This window comes from Chlorella variabilis (assembly GCF_000147415.1).
Source record: "Chlorella variabilis unplaced genomic scaffold CHLNCscaffold_23, whole genome shotgun sequence".
In the NCBI taxonomy this organism is placed as follows: domain Eukaryota; kingdom Viridiplantae; phylum Chlorophyta; class Trebouxiophyceae; order Chlorellales; family Chlorellaceae; genus Chlorella; species Chlorella variabilis.
Genome location: NW_005435065.1, coordinates 370504 through 396624, shown reverse-complemented (window position 1 = coordinate 396624; position 26121 = coordinate 370504). Strand labels below are relative to the sequence as shown.

The following is a 26121-nucleotide window of genomic DNA, read 5'->3' as shown; positions in this document are numbered from 1 at the left end:
GCACTCTCTTGGTTGCATCCCTTACATTTCATTGGTTGAGTAAAGTGAAGAAGGGCTGCCATGGCGCGGAGATGTATCCAGGATCCGCTGCTGCACACAACTGAACATCTACTTGCCGCCGCCCCTGCCGCCGCCGCCGCCCCTGCCGCCGCCGCCCCTGCCGCCGCCGCCCCTGCCCTTGCCGCCGCCGCCGCCCCTGCCGCCGCCGCCCTTGGCCTTGCCGCCGGTGCCGCCCTCGACTCGCCCCTTCTTGTTGAACCCTTTCTGCTTCAGGCGGTACCGCTCCTCGCGTGCCCCTGCCTCGAACTTGCCAATAGCGCGGGTGATGTCCACAATGTCGTCGGCATTCTGGGACAGGATCTTGTCCACCAGCTTGGTCTGCTGCTGCTTCTCCACGCCGCCCTGCTTGCCAGGGACGCGCACGCGGCGCATGGCGTGTGAGAACGGGCATGAAAGGGCTGAAGATGGGCGAGCATGCGCATGCAGTGCAGGGTAGTGCTGGGCTGGGCTGGGCGTATGCAGGCTAGCACACCGCGCTGCAAGCTGGCCGACCTCGCTGGCTGAGCTCCCGCCGCTCCTACCCCACGTTTCGCCAATCCATGCCTGCCCTGCTGCCCACCTTGTCGGCCACCGGGGCAAACTTGCGCTTCTTGCCCAGCGGCTGCCGGTCCTCTGGCTTCTCCCCCCTTGCCAGCCGATCAAACTTGCCCATGGAGGCGGTGGACACCGCCGCCTGCCGCGTCGCCGACTTGAGCTGCAGGCAGCCCAGCACAGTGCAGCGCAGCGGCAGGCATGGCAACACGGAGGAACACACCATGGCACGGCGGAGAGGCACAGGGGGCTGGAGCGGGTGGCAGCAGCTGGTGTGTGCACAATGCACGTTGGCTGGCGGCGGCTCGCCCCACATGCTCCACATCACTCCCGACCCTCCAACCCTGCGCGGCATCCACACACCTCCGAGTGCAGCTCCTTTCGCTTGGCGGGCCGCCCCTTGCCATGCTCTGGCAGTGCCGCCGCCAGGCGCAGGGTGGGTGGCAGCACCGCCGTGCCGCCGGCCTTGGCCGCCGCTTTAAGGTTTCCCAGCTGCTGCTTCTGCTGCTTCTTCACACGCTCCCTCTTCTCCTGCCGCTGCTTGGTGAAGGGGTCCTCTCCGGGCTGCAGGCAAGAGCGAACCGCGCATGAGCAAGGCAATGCATGCTGGCTACCTTTGCTCCTGCGCGCATCCCTGGCACCCTGCTGCTTGCTCCTGCACGCCGCGCACCAGGTCTCCCGGCTGGGCCTCTATGATGGGCACCGCCGCCTCGTCGTTGGCTCGCTTGAAGCCGTACCTCCGCCGCCACTCCTGCGACGTCTCATCCCACTCTAGCTTGCTGCGCTTCTGCTTCTGGATGCCCTTGCGCTGCGCAAACTCCTCCCACTTGGTGGGCGGCCGCGGCTTGGGGATGGGCTTCTCACGCGGTAGCACGGTGGAGGGGCGCGGCAGCTGCGCCACGCGCCCCACCGCCGCCGCCTCTGACGGCAGCGCAAACAAGCGGGCGGCCAGCGACTGGAAGATGGACTGCGCCAGGCGCTGGCAGGAGGCGTCGGCGCCGTCGGCGGCAAAGGCGGCGGCATCCACTGCGCTGGCGTCCCAGGCTAGCAGATTGCCCAGATCAAAAGTCAGGGGCCCCTCGTGCGCATTCCTGCGACGGACAGGAGGCCGGCAGGCGGCGCGAGTGGCGGCCCGGGCAGGCAGGCCACAGCAGCGGTAGTGTAGGCGGCGGTGGCAGGCTCGATGATGGCGCAACAAGCGCACCCAGCGAAACCCAAGGGCTCGCTGAAAGCGGGTTGCTGGTGCCACATGCATTCACCGGCAACAAGGATGCATATGGGCAAGTCCAGTGGCAAGGGCCTCGCGGCACACGCACCCTAAATCCAGGCCCAGCTGCTCCCTGGTGACTGTCACCACGGGCCCCGCCGTCTCCGTCATGGCGCTGTGTGCCAGGGCCTCTTCGGCTTGAATTGATCGAATTCAAGTATGGAGTGCTTGAAAGGAGAGAGCTTGGCCGGCGCAGCGAAGGGAGAAGACTGTCCCGCAGCCGTACCTGCCACGCCAAATTTCTCGAGGGCTCACCGCTGCTAGAGAGCGCAGCCAGACCCAGGGCGCGTTGCAGAGAGACGTGGGCAATGCTGGCCTAGTCCTTTTTCGCTGATCGGCTCGCGGCTCCCGCCTCCACACAATGCTGGAGGATCAGGATCAGGTGCTTGCGCCCATGGAGGTGAGCTGGGGCCCGGATTGGCACGCCGCAGACCCGCGGCAGCCCTTGCCTTGATCGCGGCGCAGGGGCACAGAGTCTGCGTGCCTGCCCTTCAGGCGTTGCAGCCCTGTAGCCCCCCACCCGACCAGCACCACGCGGCAGCAGTGGCGCGTATCTCCCCGCCCGCCGCCGCGACCCGCCGCTGCGGGTCCGGTGACGGCAGATTCCGCCTTCCAACGAGGTGCGTTTTAGCAAAGCTGGGTATCAAACAGTCTGGAATTCTCCTCCAATTTAGGTGGATGAAAACAAGCCAGTAGATGAGGCTGCCGTCGGGCCTGTGAGCAACCCGCTGGTGGGCGAGTTTACGGTGAGCGTTTCATCGAGGACGGTTGGGGCGCCGACGTGCGCCTGTCCATGCCTCACAGGCCGTCTGGCCCATGATGACCGTACTGCCGTGTCACAAATGATTGCGCCGCCCAGACATCGCCCATACACGCCGCCGTGCGCTGCTGCCTGCAGTGGGCGCTCCCCAACTTCTCGGGGAGCACTGGCAAGGTTCTGTCGGAGCCATTTGAGATTGGCGGCTACTCCTGGTAAGCCCTTAAATAATGCCACGGACACCCTCGCTGCTTGCTCTGTCTGGCACTGTCTGGGACAGCTTGCTAACTGGCTTGATGGGTGGCAAAAGATTCGATGACCCTCCTGCCGCCGGCTCGCAGCCGTGCTCCTTCTGCCAGGGTGCCCAGCGGGTCCGGCCCCTGAGCTGTTGCTGCCCATGGAATGCAGGCAGCTGCTGGTGTACCCCAGCGGTAACAACCGCACCGATGCGCTGGCGCTGTATCTGGCGGTGGCCGAGGACGACCAGGCGGCTTTCCAGCTGCAGCGCTTTGCCCACTTCAAGCTCATACTGCTGAGCCAGGTGGAGGGTGGCGATGTGGTCAAGGACACGCAGCACACATTCACCTCGCGAGAGACAGACTGGGGTGAGCCAGCCAGCTGGCCTGCCCCGGCTTAAGTGCTGGTTGTCGCATATTGCAGCCAGCTGGTTGCGCTGTGTGGCAAGCTCACAGCCTGGATGGGGTGCCGGGGCGCCGTGCAGGGTTCACCACGTTTGTGCCGCTGGCTGAGCTGCGGGATCCCGCCCGGGGGCTTCTGGTGGATGACACCATTCGCGTCAAGGCAAGCGGGACGCCTCTGCCTGCCCTCCACAGCCAGGCGTTGCCGTCATGTGGGCCCTTGCATGCTCTGCATGGCGAGCGCTTGCTTGCCAATGTAGATTGGCAACGGGCTTCCCCACTCGTACCACGCCGCGAAAAGGCAGCTCAGCTAGCCGGGGATGGGGCCTGCCTGCCGCAGGTGTGTGTGGAGGTCAAGGTTCCTGAAGACTTCATCTACGACTCCCGCAAGGAGACTGGGTTTGTGGGCCTGAAGAACCAGGGTGCCACCTGCTACATGAACTCGCTGCTGCAGACGCTGTTCAACATCAACCAGTTCCGCAAGGTGACTGGTAGAGGAGGGTGCTGGCGTGGTGGTGGTGGTGGGTGGTGGGTGGTTGTGGTGGGTGGGTGGTGGGGCAGTTGGTGATTGAGGTGGTCATTCTTTGGGGGCGCAGCACCTCGGCGGTAGTTTTGGGGGGACTCCGTCCACCATGTTCCCGCTGGGCCAGGTTGGAGAAAGTTCACACACAGTGGGCCTCTGCTCGCCGTGCAGGCTGTGTACCACATGCCCACATCTGAGGATGCTGACCCCGCCAGCAGCATGCCGCTAGCACTCCAGAGCGTGTTCTACAAGGTGCGCCCTGCCGCCCTGTGCAGCCTGAAACACCTGCAGTTTGAGTGGAGGTGATTGTGCGGGCGGGAGTGGCGCCCCCGCACGGAGCCAACCTTCGTCGCATTTCCTTTCCCTGTGCCCTGCTGCAGCTGCAGTTCACCGTGGGTCCCGTGTCCACCAAGGACCTCACGCGCTCCTTCGGGTGGGATACCGCAGATGCTTTCCAGCAGCATGATGTGCAGGAGCTCAATCGCATCCTGTGCGACAGGCTGGAAGAAAAGATGAAGGTGAGAGCTGAAGTGGGCTGGGTGGCAACGGAGGGTGGGCAGCCTGGTGGATCCTGGTGGGGCAGGTGTTGCTTTGCCATGCGGCACAACCTGTGCGCCTGTGCTTTGCTGCAGGGCACACGGGTGGAGGGCATGATCAACAAGCTGTTTGAGGGGCACACGCTCAACTACCTTGAGTGCATCAATGTGGAGTACAAGTCGTCCCGCAAGGAGTCCTTCATGGATGTGCAGGTGCGCTGTCCAGCTGGCTCCAATTGTTGCACCCAGCCTCTGTACAGCCAGCACCAAGCAGCCGCCTTGAGCTGGCACAGCCTGCGCCAGACGCTGTGGGCGATGTGAGGCGGCAGAAGCGCACCGTGCTCGTTTGCGGCGGCACGTGACTATGGGAAGGGAGTGTGGCCTGCCACACTCACCCGTGTGCCCCCTGACCGGCGGCCGCGTGACTACTGTGGGCGCTGACCGGCGTTCGTATGCAAGCTGCCGCTGCAGCTGGATGTGAAGAACTGCAAGGACATCTACGCCAGCTTCGACAAGTACTGCGAGGTGGAGGTACTGGAGGGAGACAACCAGTACAATGCGGAGCAGCACGGCATGCAGGCAAGCACCGAACACACATGTGCCGGTGCCGCGCGGCGTGGGTGGGCAGCGCCGGCGCATTTGGGCCGCGCGGAGCGCGTGTGCTACATGGCAGCATGCTTCCCCGGCACGCTGTCCCTGCCCGGCCTGCCTCCAGGACTTCAGCCTGTGTGGGTTGTGCCTTGTGGCTGTGGGCTGAACTGCGCGCTGCACTGGCAACTGGCTGGCTGCAGGATGCGCGCAAGGGCATTCTGTTCGAGGGCTTCCCGCCCGTGCTGCAGCTGCAGCTCAAGCGCTTTGAGTATGATTTCATGAAGGACATGATGATCAAGGTGGAGGCTGGGGGTGCATGGGCTGGGTGGGGTTTGGACTGGGGGGTCATCTGGACTTTGGGGGGATCGGGGCAGCGTTTGCTGAATGCAAGCGCGGTGTGCAGCGATAGTTTTGAAACCCTGAGATGCGGACGCCCCGTTCACCCACCGCCTCATGCTTCCTCGCTCATCCAGGTGAATGACCGCTACGAGTTTTATGACACTATCGACCTGGACCGCGAGGATGGAAAGTACCTGTCCTCCGGCGCCGACCGCAACGTGCGCAACACCTACAAGCTGCTGGCGGTGCTGGTGCACTCGGGCGGCGTGCACGGAGGCCACTACTTTGCCTTCATCAGGTGTGGGGCTGAGAGAAAGGAACCACAAGCACAGCGCACTGCTATGGCCGGGGTTGCGGCAGCTGCACACAACAGGTGCAGGGGAAGGTGCACCAGGGAGGAGCACACCACCCAGGCCTACACCCGGCTGTTGCTGCCTGTTGCGCTGCAGGCCCGACGGCAAGCAGTGGCTCAGGTTTGATGATGAGCGGGTGGAGAAGGCGGACCAGCAGAAGGCGGTTGACGACAATTGGGGTGGGGAGGACGAGAGGATGCCGCCTCAAGGTACGGGGCGGTGATTGCTGCCATGCCGGTGCAGGCAAGGCAGGGCGGTGGTAGCGGATGTGTTTCCTGGGAACCCAGGTGCCACATGAGCGGTACACAGCGCATGTTTAATGGACGACTCGTGCTTTGCTTCCATGCGGCTCCCCCCGGCAGGCTTTGGCAACACTTTTCGACTGACCAAGCACGCAAATGCGTACATGCTTGTGTATGTGCGGGAGAGCGAGTGGGGTGCGGTGATGTGCCAGGTGACGGAGCAAGACATCAGCGCACACGTGCAGGCCCGCCTCAAGGTGAGTGATGCTGCAGGGCAGGGAAGGCCTACCTCACCACTTGCAAGCAAGCACTGCCATGCGTGTGCCGGGCCGTGTGCTGGGCAGCCGCCCCTGCCTGTGCGGAACAGGAAGCCACGCCGGCACCCACGGCGGTTGCCGCCAACGCTGCTGCCCTCACCCAATGCGGAGCACGGTGTCGTGGTGTGGCATGGATGCATTGCAGGCTGAGCAGGAGGAGAAGGAGCGGCGGAAAAAGGAGAAGGCGGAGGCGCACCTGTACACGCTGGTACGGGTGTCTACGGATGCTGACCTGGCAGAGCAGATTGGCAGCTCCCGCTTCTTTGACCTGGTTGACCACGACAAGGCAAGGCTAAGATATAGAGTTGGTTGGAGGCAGTATAACCGGGGCTGCTGGAAGGCAGCTGTGCTTGCACACTGCGGCTGCCCGAACGCACTAGACCTGGTGTGTTGTGTTGGCACCGGGTGCAGCGGCAGGTGCTCCAGCTGGCTGTAGTGCAAAACAGCCTGGCATGTGGCGCGTCACTGTGTGATGCAGGCCAAGACGTTCAAGCTGCCACGCAAGGCGCCCTTCAGCGAGCTGCGGCGGCTGGTGGCAGAGGAGATGGGGGTGCCTGCGGAGCAGCAGCGGTTCTGGAAGTGGGCGCAGCGGCAGAACCAGACGTACCGCCCCGCGCAGCCGCTGGTGCTGGAAAGCGAAGACCAGGCCATTGCGGTGCGCCGGATGCCAGCGGGGTGGCTGGTATGCATCTTTGGTATGCGCACATGGGCCATGCGAGGATGGCCTGGCCGTGCTCCATCTGCACGAGCCACAACCGCTAGTGCGCGTCTGCATCATGGCACACCATGTCGGGTCCGTGCTCTGCCCACCCTGGTGTGCGCCGGCCCCCGCCCCACAGACCATCAAGGAGACGGCAGCCAACCGCGGCACACGGCCGGGGGTCATGGCCACGCTCAACCTGTTTCTGGAGACGCCCGCCCCGGGTGGCGAGCTGCCGCCGCTGCGCGCCAAGACCGACATCATGCTGTTCTTCAAGCAGTACTGCCCCGATGGGGACCACCCGGTGCTCAAGTATGCGGGGCGGCGGCTGGTGCCCAAGGACACCAAGATCAAGGTGCGCCGCAATTCCCTTCATGATCCTTCTTCCCTCCACGACGCGTCTTTCCCTCTTCCTGTCCTCGCCGAAGAGTACGGCGGCTGCGGTCTGGGCTGGTCTGCGGCAATGCTCGTCCTGCGTGTGCAGCTAAGCACACCACACACGCACAGGGCGCATGGGAGACTGTAGCGTTTGTGTCTGCCCTCCTCTCTTCTCATCTGCCCTGGCGTCTCCTCCCTGGCGCAGGAGCTGCACCCGCTGCTGCGGGGCCTGGGGGGTCTGGGGGAGGGCGAGGCGGTGGAGGTGTACGAGGAGGTGAAGTTTGAGCCGACTGTGATGGTGGACAAGCTGACGCCCAGCGTGACGCTGGCGGGCAGCCAGCTGGAGCACGGCGACATACTGGTCTTCCAGCGCCAGCTGTCGCAGGTGGGTCCCTGGGCGCCAGCGTCTGGGTATGCGAGTGGGCGGTTGGTAGTCATGATGGGTGGAGCAGGCAGGCAATTGAAAGCGGTGGCTGTTAATGTGGAGTAGATTTGTGTGGGGTTTGTGCTAGTCGAGAGCAGTTTGAGAGGGGCGGAAGGCGCTGGGGCAGCCGGGGCCGCCATCCACCAGAGGGGCGGGTGTTGGTGTTTGCCAAGGTGGTACTTCTGGCTTCTCCACCCCGTCTCGCTTCATTGTCTTTTTTTGTTCCCTGTGCTTGTTTGCCCGACCCGCGTCGTCCGCTATTGCCGTCGCTGGTCGCAGGCGGAGGCGGGTGCCACGGCGGGCCCCAGCGCCAAGGAGTTCATGGAGTATGTGCGCAACCGCCAGTCGGTCACCTTCAAGCCGCTGGATGACCCGCAGGTGGGGCCCCTTCTGCCGAAACAGTGAGCACCATGCAACTGGCTGGTAGTCCAGTACAGGATGACATGTGTGGTTGCGCATGCATGGCAGTGCTGAAGCACATGCTCTGCGCAACAGTAGCTGGCTGGCCAGCTGGGCTCATGCGCCCAATGTGGGTTGGGTGCTGCGTGCAGGGCGAGGAGGCGGTGCAGCTGGAGCTGCTGAAGACGGACAGCTATGACGATGTGTCCAAGGCGATAGCAGCCAAGCTTGGGCTAGACGACCCGCTCAAGCTACGGCTCACAGGCGCGCTTGTTGGCCAGATGCATGGAGAGGATGGCCAGCATGCTTCGGGCATGCCTCCTGCCTTTGAGCCGAGCCTGTCTGCTTACGCTGGGGCCCACTCATCTCTGCTTCCCACATGCCCCTGCAGGCCAGAACCACCTCACGCAGCTGCCGCGGCCCCACCCCATTCGCTACCGCCAGTTTGATGCGCTGCAGGACATGCTCAAGTCGGGGCCCTTTGGCCAGGTGTGTGCAAACAGCTTGGGGGGAAGGGTCCGGCGCTGCTGCTTGCCTTCTGTACAAGCCATGCATGTATAGAAGGGAGGTGTCAGATGCGCATACACTGGCTGTCAGCCAGCTGCATCCTCGACTGCCTGCCCTGGATCACCGCCTGCTCTGCCCCCGCAGGTGTCCACGCTGTACTATGAGGTCATCGACCTGCCGCTGCCCGACTACGAGAACTTGCTGAGCTTCAAGGTGAGGCGCTCGATCCATTTGTGGCGTGGCGGCAGCTATGCATTTGTGCTGCGCCCTTTGCCTGTGGCCTGGGCGCACGCGTGCAGGAACATGAGCCATAGGCACTTTCTCGGAAGTAATTGCTGCCTGCACTACGCTACATCAGCTGCTTGCCCCGCGCCAAGTGCATCGGCTGCCACCTGCCCACCCCCCGGCCCCTCAGATTGCATACCACAACTCTAAGCTGGAGGAGGTGAGCCAGCACAGCGTGCGCATCAGCAAGAGCGCCAGCATCCATGAGCTTCTGGAGGATCTGCGGCGGCAGCTGCCAGCCGAGGCGCAGGGCACGCGTCCGCTGCGCTTGCTGGAGGTCTACCAGTGGAAGATCTGGCAGGTCGGCGGCAGCAGCGGGCAAGCAGCAGCACAGGCCAACTGCCCTGCCCTGCCCTGCCCTGCCCCGCACCTGCTGTGCTGCAACTGGTGTTGGCTGGGGCTGAGGTTGCCTGCTGCTGCCCCCCCACCCCCACCCCACCACCACCAACTACTCCCTGCGCTGCTCCCACCGCTGCCGCCACCGTGCAACAGCTCTTCAACCCGCGGGATCGGGTGGAGACCATTGGCGACAATGCCTGGCACCTTCGAGTGGAGGTTGTGCCGGAGGACCAGGAGGACCTGGAGCAGCAGGGCGTGCTGCACGTGCACTGCCTCCAGGTCGCAGAGGAGCCAAACAACGTGCGTCACTTAATCGCTGTGCCGCCTGCAGGGCTGCCATTGTGTGGTACCAAGTTGGATGCGGATGCTTGCAACACCCTGCCTCGCACTAACCCGCCATGCATTATTCCCTGGGACCCTCCCTTGCAGCAGCGCCCCTTTGCCTTCTCCGACCCTTTTATCATGCGCCTGGGCCCAGAGGAGACGGTGGGGGAGCTGAGGCAACGCGTGCAAGAGAAGCTGGGGGTGCCAGACGAGGAGTTTGCGCCCAGCTGGAAGCCGGTGCTGTGCACGTGAGTGCGCGCTGCCGACAACAGTCAGTGAGGCGGCCTTGTTCCTGTTATGTTGCTGATGCTGTGCCTGCCGCTGGCCAGGCGTGGTTTTGATTGAAGGCTGATGGCGAGAGTCTGTTTCTGACTGCAGGTTTGGTGGTGCCGAGTTGCTGGCTGATGATGTCGTGGTTGCCAGCAGGCTGGACAGCCAGAAGCTGTACGGCCACCAAGAGCGCAACTGCATCGGGTTTGTGCGGGAGAACAAGAACCCACGCCGCACGCACGCACACCTCAACAGCAGGCTGGCGGCCTGGCAAGGCCAGGAAAAGCAGTTGCGCATCAGGAGCTGATGTCACCAGTACATGCTCGCCCTGGTGCCAGCGTTGTAATCTGCATCTCTCCTAGAAGCCAGCTGGTGAATGAGTGGTGATTGATTGCTGCGGTTCTGGCTCAAGGTGGCTTGGGGTGTCCAAAAACAAAAACAGGAAAGAATAAGGTAGATAGCATTGGCAATATATGTTACACATTATGTTTGGAACCGCTCAAGACCAACTGTGCACATCAAGCCACACCCTGTGCGTGTTCCTCCCCAGTTAGCATGGGTGCGCTGTATTCGTTGCTGCTTCATTCATTAAATCATGAATTCGGTAAGTGGTACAACTCATGGTGGAACCTCCCCGGCCTTCAACCGCAGACCATATGCGATGAGGTTGCCAAAGACGACATCTGCCAGCGCTGAGAACTGCCGGCCCGGAGCGGTGCCGTAGAAAAATTTGGGCCTCTCCTGCAGGACACAACTGCGAGGTGGCTTGGGGACCGAGTGGATGCAGGGCGCAACCAGACCAGGGCAGTGCCTCTGAGCTTCGAAAAAGTGCAGCACAACACACAATTACCCGCTGTAGCGCCGCTTGGTGGCGCTCCAAAGCATCCTTGGGCATTGTCCTGCAACCCAACAGCCAGACCCCTCTTCATAAAATCCCTCCCTGCCTGTTCAAACGCACACAGGCTGGCAGATACCGCACATGCACCTAAAACACACGGCGCTGCGACGCAACTCACCGCAGGTACTCATATGCCGCTGGCAGGTCTGGAACAGAAACCGTTGCAAACCCAACATCCGCAGATTGATACCACTTCTGCTGTTTGAACTGACAGTCAGGACTCTCCAGCCAGCTGGCCTCCGTAATGTTGAGGAACACCGCCATGGAGGCCCAATCAACCTCGCCACGGTGGAAAGGCATCTCATGCCACGGCGGCCCAATGAACTGCAGAACACAGCGGAAAGCATGAAGCACGCATTGGTCAGTGGCGGCGAGAATCATCCCCAACCCTCATGTCTCTGAAACATGCAATCAAGCGTAGTGCCGCGCACCACAGGGATGCAGCCGGACAGAATGGTCTCCGTCAGGCGGTTGCTGCTGGCGGTGTCGCCCGGGGGAAGCAGACAAAAGACAGATTTCCGCATCTCCAGCTGTACTTCTGAGTACGACTTGGAAACCTTGACAGGAAGGTTTGTGCATAAGACCTGCAACACACAAGGACAAATATTGGATTTAATGACAACGATGGTACCACGCGAGGAAGGCGCTGGTTCCTAACCTGGACGTCGGGTGCAGTGTTGTTGAAAGCGACAGCTGCGGAATATCGCATGAATTTGCCACAATTGTTGTTTCTTCTTATGCATGAGGCAGTCATGAAAAGAAATGTCGGTCTCTGAGATCCCACAATGGGAGCTGCCAAATCCACGTTGGCCACTGCAGGGAGGGTGAGGGTATTGGCATTCAAGCACAGCAACATATCTGGCTCGTGTCGTTGAGGCAGCCCTTGGGATCCGCAAGATCTCCGTGCATCAGATGCAGTACACCCACCCTCACCACCACATGTCTCTCACCTGTGCAGTAAGGCAAAATTTGTGTCTCGCGCAGCTGTATCTTTGCCCTGTTGCGGCAACATTCTGATTTCTCGCGAATCAAAAAGTAAGACAGCAACAGGTCACTGCACAATCTTGCAAATGGGGCCCCAGCCCTGGGGTCCTTATTGGGGATGTAGAAGATGTATCCACGCCCTTGGCGCCTCTGCAGTGGGCATCGACATCTACAGCATAGTAAGGAGTAAGGGTTTCTGGGTGCGTGGGAGCGCTTGCAACTGATCAACGAACCTGAAAGTGCTCAGAGGTTGCAATGTGCTTGAGCGCTTGATTGTACACTCGTTGAACATCAATTTCACTCTGATGGTAACCCGGCAAGTCGCGCTTCCTGATAGCTCTCTGGATAATCCACCACTGCACAAAGAGAGCAGGAGAACAAGCAGTCCAGCACGCTCCAACTCGATTTAAATGAGGTGTGCTCAGGTTCCCCAGCAGCACCAACAAGTCGCCCTGGGCATAATGAGCTGACCTGCTGATAGCAGTATGTGTCCACCCAGACCAGGCACGCCTCGTCAATGTTGTCAGTCAGCACGCCGCTGGCATTTCTGAGCGCCTGTGTCAGCCAGTACTGCCCAGCATACTGGTAGTGCATGTGCTGCATCGACTCCATGCGCTGCAAGCTCCATGGCAGCTCCCCCGGCTCAGCAAGAGGCCACACCTGCAGGTGAATGCATGGAAACAACAACTGAGCTGGTGTGGCAGGCTCCATTACAACCCACGACAGATGAACAGCCCATCTCAGCCTCACAGTTGCACTATACCAACCTTTGGGTCATTGATGTCACACTGAGGTATTCCCAGCGCAGGGGCCACATCTGCAGAGAGATCGAGGATGTAAATCTTGCAGTCGCGCACCGCATGAATGGGGCCTGCAAAACGTTGATCCGAAGAAGCATATGTATAAGCATTTCTGTGGTTATTCTTGGCTGTGCATGAGTTGACTTTGAGCAGCAAAAACAGACATGGATACAAAGCATACAAGTGAACCACCCGGCCTACCTGCGTTACTGCCTGCCCCTGACAGATGGCGGGAGTCACATGCTGGCTAGGCGCGGATGGCAGAGTGCCCGTGTAGAGACCCCAAACCAGAAACAGCCCTGCGAATGGTCAGGCAAAGTGCTCGATAGGGCAGGGCCACGCCACGCCGCTGGCGGCAGGTGGGCGGCGGTTGGCACCAACTGGACTCAAATAGCGGCCGCGATCGAAAATAGCGGCCGCGACCCTCGCAATGCAGCTCGCCCCAGCTAACACCGTGACCAGTGACAGTGTGGCGGAACCGACCTGAAGTGAGGAGCAAGGCCTTGTGTGGCCGCCTGAGGCCTGTGCGTTGTCCTCGTTGCTGAAGGGCATCCATCTAGGCAAACGGACAAACTCCCGCGCGGATTTGCATTTCTGCGCGGTTTGTGGCGCGTTTTGTGCGCAGCAGTTTGTTTGCCAAAATCAAGAGGACACCCAGAGAGCATGGTAGTTGTAAAAGTAGAGGGATTTTACACTTCCTTCTGACGGGGAAAACTCTGCAGTACAGTTTGGTCTGAGCGTCGCAGACGGGAGGAGATTACACTGCATTAGTAATCTCCACTGCAATCCGGGCATGTCTCTCGTCCGTCTGGTAAAAGGTGGCAACCGTCCTGGTATCGTTGCATTGTCATAAATGAAACAGGGAAAGCAAAACAAATGCCTCAGGTCATGCTGTGTACTCCCCGGCCTTCAACCGCAGACCGTATGCGATGAGGTTGCCAAAGACGACATCTGCCAGCGCTGAGAACTGCCGGCCCGGAGCGGTGCCGTAGAAAAATTTGGGCCTCTCCTGCAGGACACAACTGCGAGGTGGCTTGGGGACCGAGTGGATGCAGGGCGCAACCAGACCAGGGCAGTGCCTCTGAGCTTCGAAAAAGTGCAGCACAACACACAATTACCCGCTGTAGCGCCGCTTGGTGGCGCTCCAAAGCATCCTTGGGCATTGTCCTGCAACCCAACAGCCAGACCCCTCTTCATAAAATCCCTCCCTGCCTGTTCAAACGCACACAGGCTGGCAGATACCGCACATGCACCTAAAACACACGGCGCTGCGACGCAACTCACCGCAGGTACTCATATGCCGCTGGCAGGTCTGGAACAGAAACCGTTGCAAACCCAACATCCGCAGATTGATACCACTTCTGCTGTTTGAACTGACAGTCAGGACTCTCCAGCCAGCTGGCCTCCGTAATGTTGAGGAACACCGCCATGGAGGCCCAATCAACCTCGCCACGGTGGAAAGGCATCTCATGCCACGGCGGCCCAATGAACTGCAGAACACAGCGGAAAGCATGAAGCACGCATTGGTCAGTGGCGGCGAGAATCATCCCCAACCCTCATGTCTCTGAAACATGCAATCAAGCGTAGTGCCGCGCACCACAGGGATGCAGCCGGACAGAATGGTCTCCGTCAGGCGGTTGCTGCTGGCGGTGTCGCCCGGGGGAAGCAGACAAAAGACAGATTTCCGCATCTCCAGCTGTACTTCTGAGTACGACTTGGAAACCTTGACAGGAAGGTTTGTGCATAAGACCTGCAACACACAAGGACAAATATTGGATTTAATGACAACGATGGTACCACGCGAGGAAGGCGCTGGTTCCTAACCTGGACGTCGGGTGCAGTGTTGTTGAAAGCGACAGCTGCGGAATATCGCATGAATTTGCCACAATTGTTGTTTCTTCTTATGCATGAGGCAGTCATGAAAAGAAATGTCGGTCTCTGAGATCCCACAATGGGAGCTGCCAAATCCACGTTGGCCACTGCAGGGAGGGTGAGGGTATTGGCATTCAAGCACAGCAACATATCTGGCTCGTGTCGTTGAGGCAGCCCTTGGGATCCGCAAGATCTCCGTGCATCAGATGCAGTACACCCACCCTCACCACCACATGTCTCTCACCTGTGCAGTAAGGCAAAATTTGTGTCTCGCGCAGCTGTATCTTTGCCCTGTTGCGGCAACATTCTGATTTCTCGCGAATCAAAAAGTAAGACAGCAACAGGTCACTGCACAATCTTGCAAATGGGGCCCCAGCCCTGGGGTCCTTATTGGGGATGTAGAAGATGTATCCACGCCCTTGGCGCCTCTGCAGTGGGCATCGACATCTACAGCATAGTAAGGAGTAAGGGTTTCTGGGTGCGTGGGAGCGCTTGCAACTGATCAACGAACCTGAAAGTGCTCAGAGGTTGCAATGTGCTTGAGCGCTTGATTGTACACTCGTTGAACATCAATTTCACTCTGATGGTAACCCGGCAAGTCGCGCTTCCTGATAGCTCTCTGGATAATCCACCACTGCACAAAGAGAGCAGGAGAACAAGCAGTCCAGCACGCTCCAACTCGATTTAAATGAGGTGTGCTCAGGTTCCCCAGCAGCACCAACAAGTCGCCCTGGGCATAATGAGCTGACCTGCTGATAGCAGTATGTGTCCACCCAGACCAGGCACGCCTCGTCAATGTTGTCAGTCAGCACGCCGCTGGCATTTCTGAGCGCCTGTGTCAGCCAGTACTGCCCAGCATACTGGTAGTGCATGTGCTGCATCGACTCCATGCGCTGCAAGCTCCATGGCAGCTCCCCCGGCTCAGCAAGAGGCCACACCTGCAGGTGAATGCATGGAAACAACAACTGAGCTGGTGTGGCAGGCTCCATTACAACCCACGACAGATGAACAGCCCATCTCAGCCTCACAGTTGCACTATACCAACCTTTGGGTCACTGATGTCACACTGAGGTATTCCCAGCGCAGGGGCCACATCTGCAGAGAGATCGAGGATGTAAATCTTGCAGTCGCGCACCGCATGCCAGGGTGGCGGCAATGGGGCCTGCAAAACGTTGATCCGAAGAAGCATATGTATAAGCATTTCTGTGGTTATTCTTGGCTGTGCATGAGTTGACTTTGAGCAGCAAAAACAGACATGGATACAAAGCATACAAGTGAACCACCCGGCCTACCTGCGTTACTGCCTGCCCCTGACAGATGGCGGGAGTCACATGCTGGCTAGGCGCGGATGGCAGAGTGCCCGTGTAGAGACCCCAAACCAGAAACAGCCCTGCGAATGGTCAGGCAAAGTGCTCGATAGGGCAGGGCCACGCCACGCCGCTGGCGGCAGGTGGGCGGCGGTTGGCACCAACTGGACTCAAATAGCGGCCGCGATCGAAAATAGCGGCCGCGACCCTCGCAATGCAGCTCGCCCCAGCTAACACCGTGACCAGTGACAGTGTGGCGGAACCGACCTGAAGTGAGGAGCAAGGCCTTGTGTGGCCGCCTGAGGCCTGTGCGTTGTCCTCGTTGCTGAAGGGCATCCATCTAGGCAAACGGACAAACTCCCGCGCGGATTTGCATTTCTGCGCGGTTTGTGGCGCGTTTTGTGCGCAGCAGTTTGTTTGCCAAAATCAAGAGGACACCCAGAGAGCATGGTAGTTGTAAAAGTAGAGGGATTTTACACTTCCTTCTGACGGGGAAAACTCTGCAGTACAGTTTGGTCTGAGCGTCGCAGACGGGAGGAGATTACACTGCATTAGTAATCTCCACTGCAATCCGGGCATGTCTCTCGTCCGTCTGGTAAAAGGTGGCAACCGTCCTGGTATCGTTGCATTGTCATAAATGAAACAGGGAAAGCAAAACAAATGCCTCAGGTCATGCTGTGTACTCCCCGGCCTTCAACCGCAGACCGTATGCGATGAGGTTGCCAAAGACGACATCTGCCAGCGCTGAGAACTGCCGGCCCGGAGCGGTGCCGTAGAAAAATTTGGGCCTCTCCTGCAGGACACAACTGCGAGGTGGCTTGGGGACCGAGTGGATGCAGGGCGCAACCAGACCAGGGCAGTGCCTCTGAGCTTCGAAAAAGTGCAGCACAACACACAATTACCCGCTGTAGCGCCGCTTGGTGGCGCTCCAAAGCATCCTTGGGCATTGTCCTGCAACCCAACAGCCAGACCCCTCTTCATAAAATCCCTCCCTGCCTGTTCAAACGCACACAGGCTGGCAGATACCGCACATGCACCTAAAACACACGGCGCTGCGACGCAACTCACCGCAGGTACTCATATGCCGCTGGCAGGTCTGGAACAGAAACCGTTGCAAACCCAACATCCGCAGATTGATACCACTTCTGCTGTTTGAACTGACAGTCAGGACTCTCCAGCCAGCTGGCCTCCGTAATGTTGAGGAACACCGCCATGGAGGCCCAATCAACCTCGCCACGGTGGAAAGGCATCTCATGCCACGGCGGCCCAATGAACTGCAGAACACAGCGGAAAGCATGAAGCACGCATTGGTCAGTGGCGGCGAGAATCATCCCCAACCCTCATGTCTCTGAAACATGCAATCAAGCGTAGTGCCGCGCACCACAGGGATGCAGCCGGACAGAATGGTCTCCGTCAGGCGGTTGCTGCTGGCGGTGTCGCCCGGGGGAAGCAGACAAAAGACAGATTTCCGCATCTCCAGCTGTACTTCTGAGTACGACTTGGAAACCTTGACAGGAAGGTTTGTGCATAAGACCTGCAACACACAAGGACAAATATTGGATTTAATGACAACGATGGTACCACGCGAGGAAGGCGCTGGTTCCTAACCTGGACGTCGGGTGCAGTGTTGTTGAAAGCGACAGCTGCGGAATATCGCATGAATTTGCCACAATTGTTGTTTCTTCTTATGCATGAGGCAGTCATGTAAAGAAATGTTGGTCTCTGAGATCCCACAATGGGAGCTGCCAAATCCCCCACATCGGCCACTGCAGGCACGATTCAAAACTAAGGACCAGGTGGGCGAAAGGTTGCGGGGACAAGACCAGGCTGCCTTTTAAATAGTCTGATGCATACATGCAAAACAAATTGAAACCAGGTTGGAATTGCCTAGCACGGCATCCCTCATTCTGGCCAGGCAGCACATCCGCCTTCCTGCAAAGGTACATGCAATGTTCTTGCCTGTACAATAGGGCACTATTTGTGTCTCCCGCAGAGCTAGTTTTGGCCGCTTGGTGTGGCAGGTTTCTGACTTTTCTGGGATGAGGGTGTGAGAGTGCACCATTGTGCTGCACAGTTTTCTAAATGGCGCGCCCGGTTTTGCATCTCGTATGGGTACTTGAAAGACGTAATCGCGCCCCTGATGTTTCTGCACCGCAAAAAAACGCATGGAATGGATGCATCATCTTGTCACCAACACGTCCAGCTGGTTATGGACTTGTTCGACTGTGCACCTGAAACTGCTCAGAGGTGGTGGCATAATCAAGTGCTTGGGCGTAAATGTTGGATACGTGGCTTTCGTTATGAGTATAACCCTTGAGCCAATCCGATCGAAACTTAATGGCTTTCTGGATCCACCACCACTGCACAAGCGAGCGGGAAAAGCAACACGGTTCACTATGGACCTCCAAACGTGAGGGCACAGGGTGTGCTTTCCCAGCAGCACCAACAAGTCGCCCTGGGCATAATGAGCTGACCTGCTGATAGCAGTATGTGTCCACCCAGACCAGGCACGCCTCGTCAATGTTGTCAGTCAGCACGCCGCTGGCATTTCTGAGCGCCTGTGTCAGCCAGTACTGCCCAGCATACTGGTAGTGCATGTGCTGCATCGACTCCATGTGCTGTATGCTCCATGGCAGCTCCCCCGGCTCGGCAAGCGGCCACACCTGCAGGTGAATGCATGGAAACAACAACTGAGCTGGTGTGGCAGGCTCCATTACAACCCACGACAGATGAACAGCCCATCTCAGCCTCACAGTTGCACTATACCAACCTTTGGGTCACTGATGTCACACTGAGGTATTCCCAGCGCAGGGGCCACATCTGCAGAGAGATCGAGGATGTAAATCTTGCAGTCGCGCACCGCATGCCAGGGTGGCGGCAATGGGGCCTGCAAAACGTTGATCCGAAGAAGCATATGTATAAGCATTTCTGTGGTTATTCTTGGCTGTGCATGAGTTGACTTTGAGCAGCAAAAACAGACATGGATACAAAGCATACAAGTGAACCACCCGGCCTACCTGCGTTACTGCCTGCCCCTGACAGATGGCGGGAGTCACATGCTGGCTAGGCGCGGATGGCAGAGTGCCCGTGTAGAGACCCCAAACCAGAAACAGCCCTGCGAATGGTCAGGCAAAGTGCTCGATAGGGCAGGGCCACGCCACGCCGCTGGCGGCAGGTGGGCGGCGGTTGGCACCAACTGGACTCAAATAGCGGCCGCGATCGAAAATAGCGGCCGCGACCCTCGCAATGCAGCTCGCCCCAGCTAACACCGTGACCAGTGACAGTGTGGCGGAACCGACCTGAAGTGAGGAGCAAGGCCTTGTGTGGGAACCGCAAGCCTGTGCCTTGTCCCGCACCCTGCTGCTGAAGGGCCCCCATCTTAGGCCAAAACAAATGGTCGCTGCTGCATTTGAGATAGGCGCCGGGTGTCTGGCTTCGTTCTGCCGCTGGCGCCTGGGGCGTTCGGAATTGAGAGGGCGAGTGAGTGCTGGGGTGTGATGCGAGAGAGTTTCAGACGTCCGCATTGCGGTACACCTCGCAGTACGGTCTGCGTGTCCGAACCTTGGACAGGAGTCCCAGAATCCTTACAAGTTCACAGATGCCGGCCGACAGCAACACAGTTCAAGCCTCGGCGAGCAGCAGCTTTGGAACGATGTTCATGGATTGAAGCTCTTGGAACAGCAGCTTGGCGGCGTAGGGGATCCGCAGCGACGCGATGTGCTCGGGGGAGCGGAGCAAGGGGCACACCGCCAGGCCATCGTGGCGCTTGTACCCCATCAGTCCACAGTGCGTGCACACCTGCACCTCAAACTGGTCACTGCTGATCATCAGCCGCTCCAGCAGCAGCATGGAGGCGCCATACCCTGCAGACCGGAGAGGAGGGAGGTGGGAGACCGTGGGCCAAGGCACACATGTTTGGCCTGGACGTATCGCTGCCACATGCTCAATCCGGCCCCATCAACCCTTGGCATCTGCAGTCGCCGCTCACCAATCAGGCAGTCACGCTCCATCTCTCCCAGGCGCAGCCCGCCATCGCGGCTGCGGCCCTCGGTGGGCTGACGTGTGAGCACCACGCGTGGGCCGCGTGCGCGTGCATGCATCTTGTCAAGCACCATGTGCTTGAGCTTCTGGTAGTACACTGGCCCCATGAAAATGTGAGCCTCTAATGCCTCGCCTGCGGCACACACAACACGGCATGCCGGGCAGCAGGGCGGGTCGGGCATCACAAGAAGGGCAAAACGCCATTACATGGCAAGCGGAGATAGGCAGACCCAGTTGCTGGATGCCTGTGAGGGCTGTCAGCCGCCTGGGGCATCCACACGATGCCTGCAAATGGCACCAGCCAAGTCGACCAGCGGCGCACCCACCCGTGATGCCGCTGTGCAGGAAGTCCTTGCCGCTGTAGCTGTACCCTGCCTCCACCAGCTCCTGGCTGATGCTCTCCACTTTGTCTGCCAGCCCGGCAGGCTCGCCAAAGGCGGTGCCGTAGTGGAAGCGCCCTGCACAAGTTGGAAGAGAGGGCTAGGCTGGAAGGCATGCCGGGGTTAGGGTAGCCCAACACGCTTCATGGTCACGCCTGAAGTTTGTCCCAGTCTTGCCAGCCAGGCATGTGCACGTGGGCGCAGCTCACCTGTGCACACGGCAGCCTTGGAGCCCAGCAGCTCAATCATCTTGCCCACCGTCATGCGGGATGGGAATCCGTGTGGGTTCATGATGAGGTCTGGCACCAGGCCGCGCTCACTAAATGGCATGTCCGACTGCAGGTTGCGGACAGGCGAGCAAAGCACCAGAAGGAGATGTCCAGGCTGGTGGGCGGGGCAGGAGCAATAGCAGCACAAGAGACAGGCATTTGGATGTATGAGCCGCACAATCTCTCCACCCACTGCCCTGCCTCACCTGGCTCCAAATGGAGCCCACCACCCCCTTCTGCCCATGCCTGCTGCTGAACTTGTCTCCGAGCTCCGGCCGCCGTGTGTGCCGCACCAGCACCTTGACAACACAGGAACAGTCATCGTTACTGGTTAGCAACACCTGCGGTAACACGACAAGCAGGCCGGTCAGGGAAGAATATCAGCACATTCCAACAAAACAGAAGGGGGAGCTGGCCCGGTTAGGTCACCAAATTGAGAAGCCCAGCTGCATGACATCCCACCTTGTCCACCACACACTTCTCGCCGCCGGTGTACCCCTTCCAGGAGACAGGCGCATTGCGGTAGAAGGTATCCGGCATGGCTGCCGGGTTGGACACAGGGTCGCGCGTGTTGGTGGGCATCTGCTTGTTCACCAGGATCTCGCCTGCAGGGAGGGCACAGCGCAGCGCAGCAGGGTGACAGCAGCACAGCACACACTAACCAGCGCTCATGCATCCCAGCGCAGCCTGCGCCGGCACGGCAACGTGCACCATGCCACGCCCACCGGATCATGCCATGCCTCCCCTTCTCACCCTGCGTCAGCACCTCCCCCGCCGCCGCGATGCCGTCGCGGTCCAGCACCCGGAACTTGGCGGGGCGGGGCGCACTGGCAGGCCCCACCGCCGCCGCGGGCAGCACGATGCGGTCCTGCGTGCGGTTGGCATACTTCTTCAACGAGGTGCCGTACTTGCGCAGCACGATGCACCGCCCAAAGCCGCGGTCCAGGCTGGCTCGGTTCATCACAATGGCATCCTCAATGTCATACCTACGGCATGGAGGCATGGAAGGCGAGCAAATGTGAGGTGACACATGCATCCCAACCAGCAGGTGATGTAAAAAACAGTTGTCAAAAGCTGTTTTTCCAAGGTCCTTCCACCTGTAGCCGGCACCTGCCGGTAGCTGTGCTGGCAGGCTCGCTAGTAGGCCACCCATCCCAGTGCCGCTCACCCAGAGTAGGACATGACAGCTACTGTGGCATTCTGCCCTGCGCCCAGCCGGTCAAAGCCCACCAACTCAATGGTCTTCGTGGTCAGCAGCGGCCGCTGCGGGTAGCACAGCAGGTAGAGTAGCGTGTCCATGCGGTTGAGCTGGTTGAATGCCACATTGCCCATGGCCTGCTTGCCCATGGCACACTGCACAGCGAGGGAGGGGGTGGGTCGTAGGCTTTGAGTGTCATGTCGCGGCTGCCTTCAGGCAACCATTCAAACGCTGCTACAGCTGTGCAACTCATAGGGGCGGCGGCACACGGCAGATGCCAACCGACCTGGTACGTGTTGCGCGGCGACTGGTTGTGATGCGGAAATGGGATAAGGCCGGCAACAACGCCCAGGATGGTGAAGGGCTCGATCTCTAAGTGGGTGACGCGCGGGCCGCAGTCGGCCTCGTAGAGGGCAACTAATGAGTTGTTCTCTTCGTTCACATCTGCATCACGCCATCCAGACCAGGGCCAAGCAGGCAGGAGGCAGGTTGAGGTTTTGGTGGGCAGCTGGGCTTGCGCTGAGTGCGGCGGATTACATGGGGACGCCACTGCACATCTCGGCACCCCACCCACCTAGGTATTCCAGCAAGCCAGAGTGCAGGAAGCTATTGAAATTCCATTTGCCCATGCGCAGCAGCTGCATCACAAAGGGGCAAGTCTCCTTCACACTTCAGATTTGTCGAACCCTGGCCAAAACACAACTGAGAATGTGGAACACGAGCCAGTCACATGCGATGAACAAACCACCAGTTCTCATTTGCATGCATCCCCCTCCCAATCCTTGCGCCGCCCCGCCCCACCTGCAGGTGCTCGTCTTTGACGCGCGGCACGCCGCGGTCGCAGATGATGAGCGGGCGGCACACGCGGCCGCCATCGCTGGCAATCTGCACCGTGTCGTGCTGCATGTACACGCTGACAAACTCGCCCACGCGGCCGCGGCGCCGCATCTCCCGGAAGGAGCGCACAAAGTACTTGGGGCGGCGATGCACGCCCAGGATGTTGCCGTTGAGGAACACCAGCGCGCAACCCCTGCGTGCCAGGCACAAAGCAGGTGGTGTGTAGGTGTAAATGTAGGTGAGGCGCGCGCAGAAGTGGCGGGATGGTTGCAGGGCTGACATCACGTCACCGTCACGCCTGCCTGCCCTACTCTACTGAGCATCAAGGTGCATCATATGCTGCAGCTTTCCACACAACAAGGTATCCCGGCAACTTTGACCCTGGCTGCCTTCCATCGTCCTGCCCTCCCTTGTCGACCATCCCCATGCTGCCCTACCGCTCCGTCACTCACCGCTCTCGCAGCTCAGACTGGTTGACAAGAGAGGCAGGCTCCACACCCATGATGTGCGCCAGCCGCGCAATAGGCGCCTCCTCCTCATCCGTCGTCACATGCGTCATCAGTGCAAGGTTCTTCACCAGCCCGCAGCTCTCGCCTGGCACACACAGAAAAGACATAGTCGGAGGGTGCACCAGCGATGTGCAGGCAGCGCAACCAGCACGACCAGTGCAACCAGTTGTTTGAAGGTGCGCAACCAGTGTGCATGCACCCGCAGCACCCCACCTTCCGGCGTGTCGGCGGGGCACAGCATGCCCCACTGCGACGGCTGCAATGCGCGCGGCCCCGACACCTTGCGCGTCTTCTCAAACTGCGAGGTGATGCGTGTCATCATGCCCACCGCGCTGATGAACGAAAGGCGGGACAGCACCTGCACACAGGTGAGGCCACGCCACACGCCCCAGACATCTGATGACCGAACCGGCCAGCCCTGCATCAGGCTGGCAAGGCCATCAGCAGCATGTGCTCCTGCCCATGTGGCTCCCGGGGGCCTGATCCCGGGACCCCCACCTGCGTCACGCCCTTGCGCTCCATGCGGAAGCGCTTGATGGTCCAGTTGCCGGAGGAGATGGCGTGCTCCAGGCCAAAGGTGATGGTGTCGGTGCGGATGCATTTGGCAATGTCAAACTGCGTGGCGCGGTTCGCCTTGCTCAGCGAGCTGTCTGCCTGGCGCTTCAGGTCAGCGTTCATGCTGCAGGGGAGGAGCAGGGGCAGGGTGGGAGCGGAGGGTGGGGGCTGCTGGCAAGCAGGCAAGGCAAGTGAACTGAAAGCAACCCTGGCATCCCAACACCCCCACCGCCGCACACCACCCTGCCCTGGCCAGGCCAGCCCCGGAACGCACCGCTTGAACAGGTCCTCAAACAGCAGCGCCAGCAGGCCGCCCGCCAGCTCCAGCCGCTTGTTGCCGTAGTAATCTCGATCGTCGATGAAGGAGGGGTCCAGCTTGGCATACAGCATGCGCCGCACCATGACTGCAATATACGTCACCTGAGGGCGTCGGGCGGCGGAAGGGGGGTCAGGGGCAAAAGCACGGCCGCTGTGTGTGGTTGCTTGGCGGAAAGCTCAAAGCAGGGCGAGGGGGGAGGCCGGCAGGCAGCAGAACAGAGCGCGTTCCATCAGCCACACACAAACAGTACCAGGGCAGTGCCACACCTTTTGCTGGTAGTCAAACTGCACCACCGGCACATGGCACAGCACCACATTCGCAAGGATGTCGCGTGCCTCATCTACCCGCGACCGCGTGCGCCGCGTAAAGCCGCCGCCGCCAGCGGGGCTCGCCGGCCTGCCGCTGCCCTTGACCTTGCCCGCCAGGTAGTCCAGCGCCTGCTGCCGGGTGTAGACTCCCTCCTCCTTGCAGTGCTGCAGTGTGGGCGTCAGCAACGAGGCAAACGGGCCCTCCGTGCCCACGAGCTGCAGCACCTCCTCATCGCTCTCCACCCCCATCGCCCGCATCACAATCACAATGTTCACATCCTCCCTGCGGCACCAGGAGCCTCGCGGCCACATCAGCCAGATGTGGCACCTGCTAGACCACTTGACAAATGCACGAGCCGCGGCTGAGCTGATGCACCGCCCCGGCATGCATCCAATACCCCGCCTCTCGGCTTACGTGAAGGCATTGTGCTTCAGCATCAGGCGGTTGTGCTTGCTGACAATGTTCGTCTTGGACTTGCGCTCATGGGTAGAGGAGGTGACCGAGGCGACGACGGCGCCGTGGCTATCTGCACCCGCCAGGCGACAAAGCAACGCCTCTGTCAGTCGGTAGCCGGGGGGCCAGGGGTGGGCTAGCTGGGCTGGGCTTTGCCACTTGGAATGTGAGAACGCCCCCCAATGCCAGGCTACACCATGGTGGAGACGCCGGGCGGCGAGCGCAGGCGTGCCTGTGTCAATGATGATGCGGTTCTTGGACAGCTGCTCCTGGATGAGGATGACCTTCTCGGTGCCCTTGACCACAAAGTAGCCCCCTGGGTCCAGGGGGCACTCCCCCACCCAAGCCAGCTCCTCCTCACTCTTCCCGGTCAGCACGCACCTGCGCCAGCGGGGCATGCGGAGAGGGCAGGGCATGGGTCGGCGCCATGGGCAGACCAGAACGCTTGGGCCGCCTGATCAAATAAACCACCACACACACACACCAAGACAAGGGACCCTTTGCGGTGCCGATGACGATCCGAGCACATCAAGCCTGCCCTGCCCTGCGGTTGCGTTCCCTAACTTCCTCCCAATCGCTGCTGCCGGCCTCCACCTCCCATCCGGACTCCCGTCAACCCTGCCCCGCTGCCGCACCTGTCGCTGCGCAGCATGATGGGCATGCGGCCAATGAGGATGGCGCCGGCACCGCTCTTGCCCTTGCGGATCACCACCTCCTTGCCCCTCGTGTACTCCACATCCACACTGATGGGCGCCGAGTAGGTCTGGTCGCGCAGGCGGCACTGGTTGGGCGTCAGCTCCGTCTGGATGTAGTCCTCTTCCAGGCTGGGCCGTCCCACATAGATGTTGGTGTACCTGCGGAAGGGCAGCAGCACAACTGGGTATATGGTGCAAACCGCTGATATGCATGTGCAAACCAGCCCAAGGGCAACAGCTCAGCGCAGCCCGCTGCGCGCTGGCTGCACGCGCCTGAGGTAAAAGTTAGGGTCAGCATCACAGGTGACGCGCTCGTTGCCCTTGGCCTTGATGATCTTCAGCAAATCGCTGGCGATGAAGTGATTGAAGCTGCACGCGGCGGCACACAGGCAGGCAGGCGATGGGCACAGAAGGGCGCCAGGGCATCATCAGGAAGAGGAGAGGAGGGAGTGCGCAAGGCAGCAGGATTGCCGACAGGTGATCAGAGGTTTGGGACAGAGTGTCCACCAGCCAGTCAGCTCTGCGACGGACCTGGAACTGCTGCACCTCACCTGGACACGTGCTGCCGGATGAGGCCCTTGGCTTGCAGAAACGCCGGCAACAGCGCATACTTCTGGTTCACCAGCCCGGCATCCCCTGCCGACATGGCTGGGCCCTCTGCAGGTGACGTCAACCTGGCCGTGTGGCGGCGCCGCCGCTGCCACCGCCGCTGCCGGCACCAGCGCCACTACGGGCTGTCTCGACGACCGCCGCCTGCACACGTGCTGATAATGATTTGCTTTGAACGTTGCCAGGAGCGGATGCAGCACGCCCAAGCCCTGCCACAAGGCAGATGACACTGTCGCGGGCGTCACCCCAATTACATCTGAGGTTATGGATGGAGCACGGAGAGGGGTTCAGCACAGAGAAGAGCTC

The 26121-nt window shown here is 60.3% G+C and overlaps 6 protein-coding genes across 6 annotated transcripts; 1 reads left to right on the top strand and 5 right to left on the bottom strand.

The window, feature by feature from the left end:
• Positions 1-108: 108 nt before the first annotated feature.
• CHLNCDRAFT_139112 (hypothetical protein) lies at positions 109-1969 on the bottom strand (the record flags this gene model as incomplete). Its single annotated transcript, XM_005844279.1, has 5 exons — positions 109-402; positions 620-754; positions 955-1155; positions 1262-1682; positions 1908-1969. The coding sequence occupies 5 exons, from the start codon at positions 1967-1969 to the stop codon at positions 109-111; spliced, it is 1113 nt and encodes a 370-aa protein (XP_005844341.1).
• A 169-nt stretch (positions 1970-2138) lies between these two features.
• On the top strand, positions 2139-10142 carry CHLNCDRAFT_32574 (hypothetical protein). Its single transcript, XM_005844360.1, has 27 exons — positions 2139-2258; positions 2533-2604; positions 2757-2830; positions 3024-3220; positions 3337-3416; positions 3594-3737; positions 3948-4028; positions 4157-4294; positions 4409-4525; positions 4784-4910; positions 5036-5040; positions 5104-5202; positions 5377-5540; positions 5692-5804; positions 5958-6094; positions 6300-6458; positions 6648-6809; positions 6994-7209; positions 7438-7617; positions 7942-8034; positions 8208-8327; positions 8452-8544; positions 8707-8775; positions 8978-9148; positions 9340-9486; positions 9616-9758; positions 9889-10142. Exons 1-27 carry the CDS (start codon positions 2220-2222, stop codon positions 10085-10087), a joined length of 3339 nt encoding a protein of 1112 aa, XP_005844422.1. The 5' UTR covers positions 2139-2219; the 3' UTR covers positions 10088-10142.
• A 256-nt stretch (positions 10143-10398) lies between these two features.
• On the bottom strand, positions 10399-12274 carry CHLNCDRAFT_139110 (hypothetical protein; the record flags this gene model as incomplete). The annotated part of the gene is made up of 5 exons (XM_005844278.1): positions 10399-10521; positions 10631-10679; positions 10797-11002; positions 11110-11262; positions 12134-12274. The coding sequence occupies 5 exons, from the start codon at positions 12272-12274 to the stop codon at positions 10399-10401; spliced, it is 672 nt and encodes a 223-aa protein (XP_005844340.1).
• A 1074-nt stretch (positions 12275-13348) lies between these two features.
• On the bottom strand, positions 13349-15224 carry CHLNCDRAFT_139109 (hypothetical protein; the record flags this gene model as incomplete). Its single annotated transcript, XM_005844277.1, has 5 exons — positions 13349-13471; positions 13581-13629; positions 13747-13952; positions 14060-14212; positions 15084-15224. The coding sequence occupies 5 exons, from the start codon at positions 15222-15224 to the stop codon at positions 13349-13351; spliced, it is 672 nt and encodes a 223-aa protein (XP_005844339.1).
• A 1087-nt stretch (positions 15225-16311) lies between these two features.
• CHLNCDRAFT_139108 (hypothetical protein) lies at positions 16312-18256 on the bottom strand (the record flags this gene model as incomplete). Its single annotated transcript, XM_005844276.1, has 5 exons — positions 16312-16434; positions 16544-16592; positions 16710-16915; positions 17023-17175; positions 18116-18256. The coding sequence occupies 5 exons, from the start codon at positions 18254-18256 to the stop codon at positions 16312-16314; spliced, it is 672 nt and encodes a 223-aa protein (XP_005844338.1).
• Positions 18257-19262: 1006 nt separating this feature from the next.
• CHLNCDRAFT_56318 (hypothetical protein) lies at positions 19263-26063 on the bottom strand (the record flags this gene model as incomplete). Its single annotated transcript, XM_005844275.1, has 21 exons — positions 25758-26063; positions 25480-25575; positions 25147-25365; positions 24720-24892; positions 24473-24584; positions 24016-24340; positions 23705-23850; positions 23374-23554; positions 23089-23233; positions 22819-22960; positions 22331-22559; positions 22104-22167; positions 21816-21973; positions 21500-21684; positions 21085-21317; positions 20794-20936; positions 20538-20672; positions 20272-20398; positions 20009-20140; positions 19630-19815; positions 19263-19504 (listed from the first exon to the last, which is right to left on the bottom strand). Exons 1-21 carry the CDS (start codon positions 25850-25852, stop codon positions 19263-19265), a joined length of 3468 nt encoding a protein of 1155 aa, XP_005844337.1. The 5' UTR covers positions 25853-26063.
• Between the last annotated feature and the right edge of the window lie 58 nt (positions 26064-26121).

Coding starts and splice junctions, on each gene's coding strand:
- CHLNCDRAFT_32574 (XM_005844360.1), top strand. CDS start 2,220: ATGCTGGAGGATCAGGATCAGGTGCTTGCGCCCATGGAG. Junction 3,738..3,947: donor ACATCAACCAGTTCCGCAAG/GTGACTGGTAGA, acceptor CTCGCCGTGCAG/GCTGTGTACCACATGCCCAC. Junction 8,328..8,451: donor TACGGCTCACAGGCGCGCTT/GTTGGCCAGATG, acceptor CCTGCAGGCCAG/AACCACCTCACGCAGCTGCC.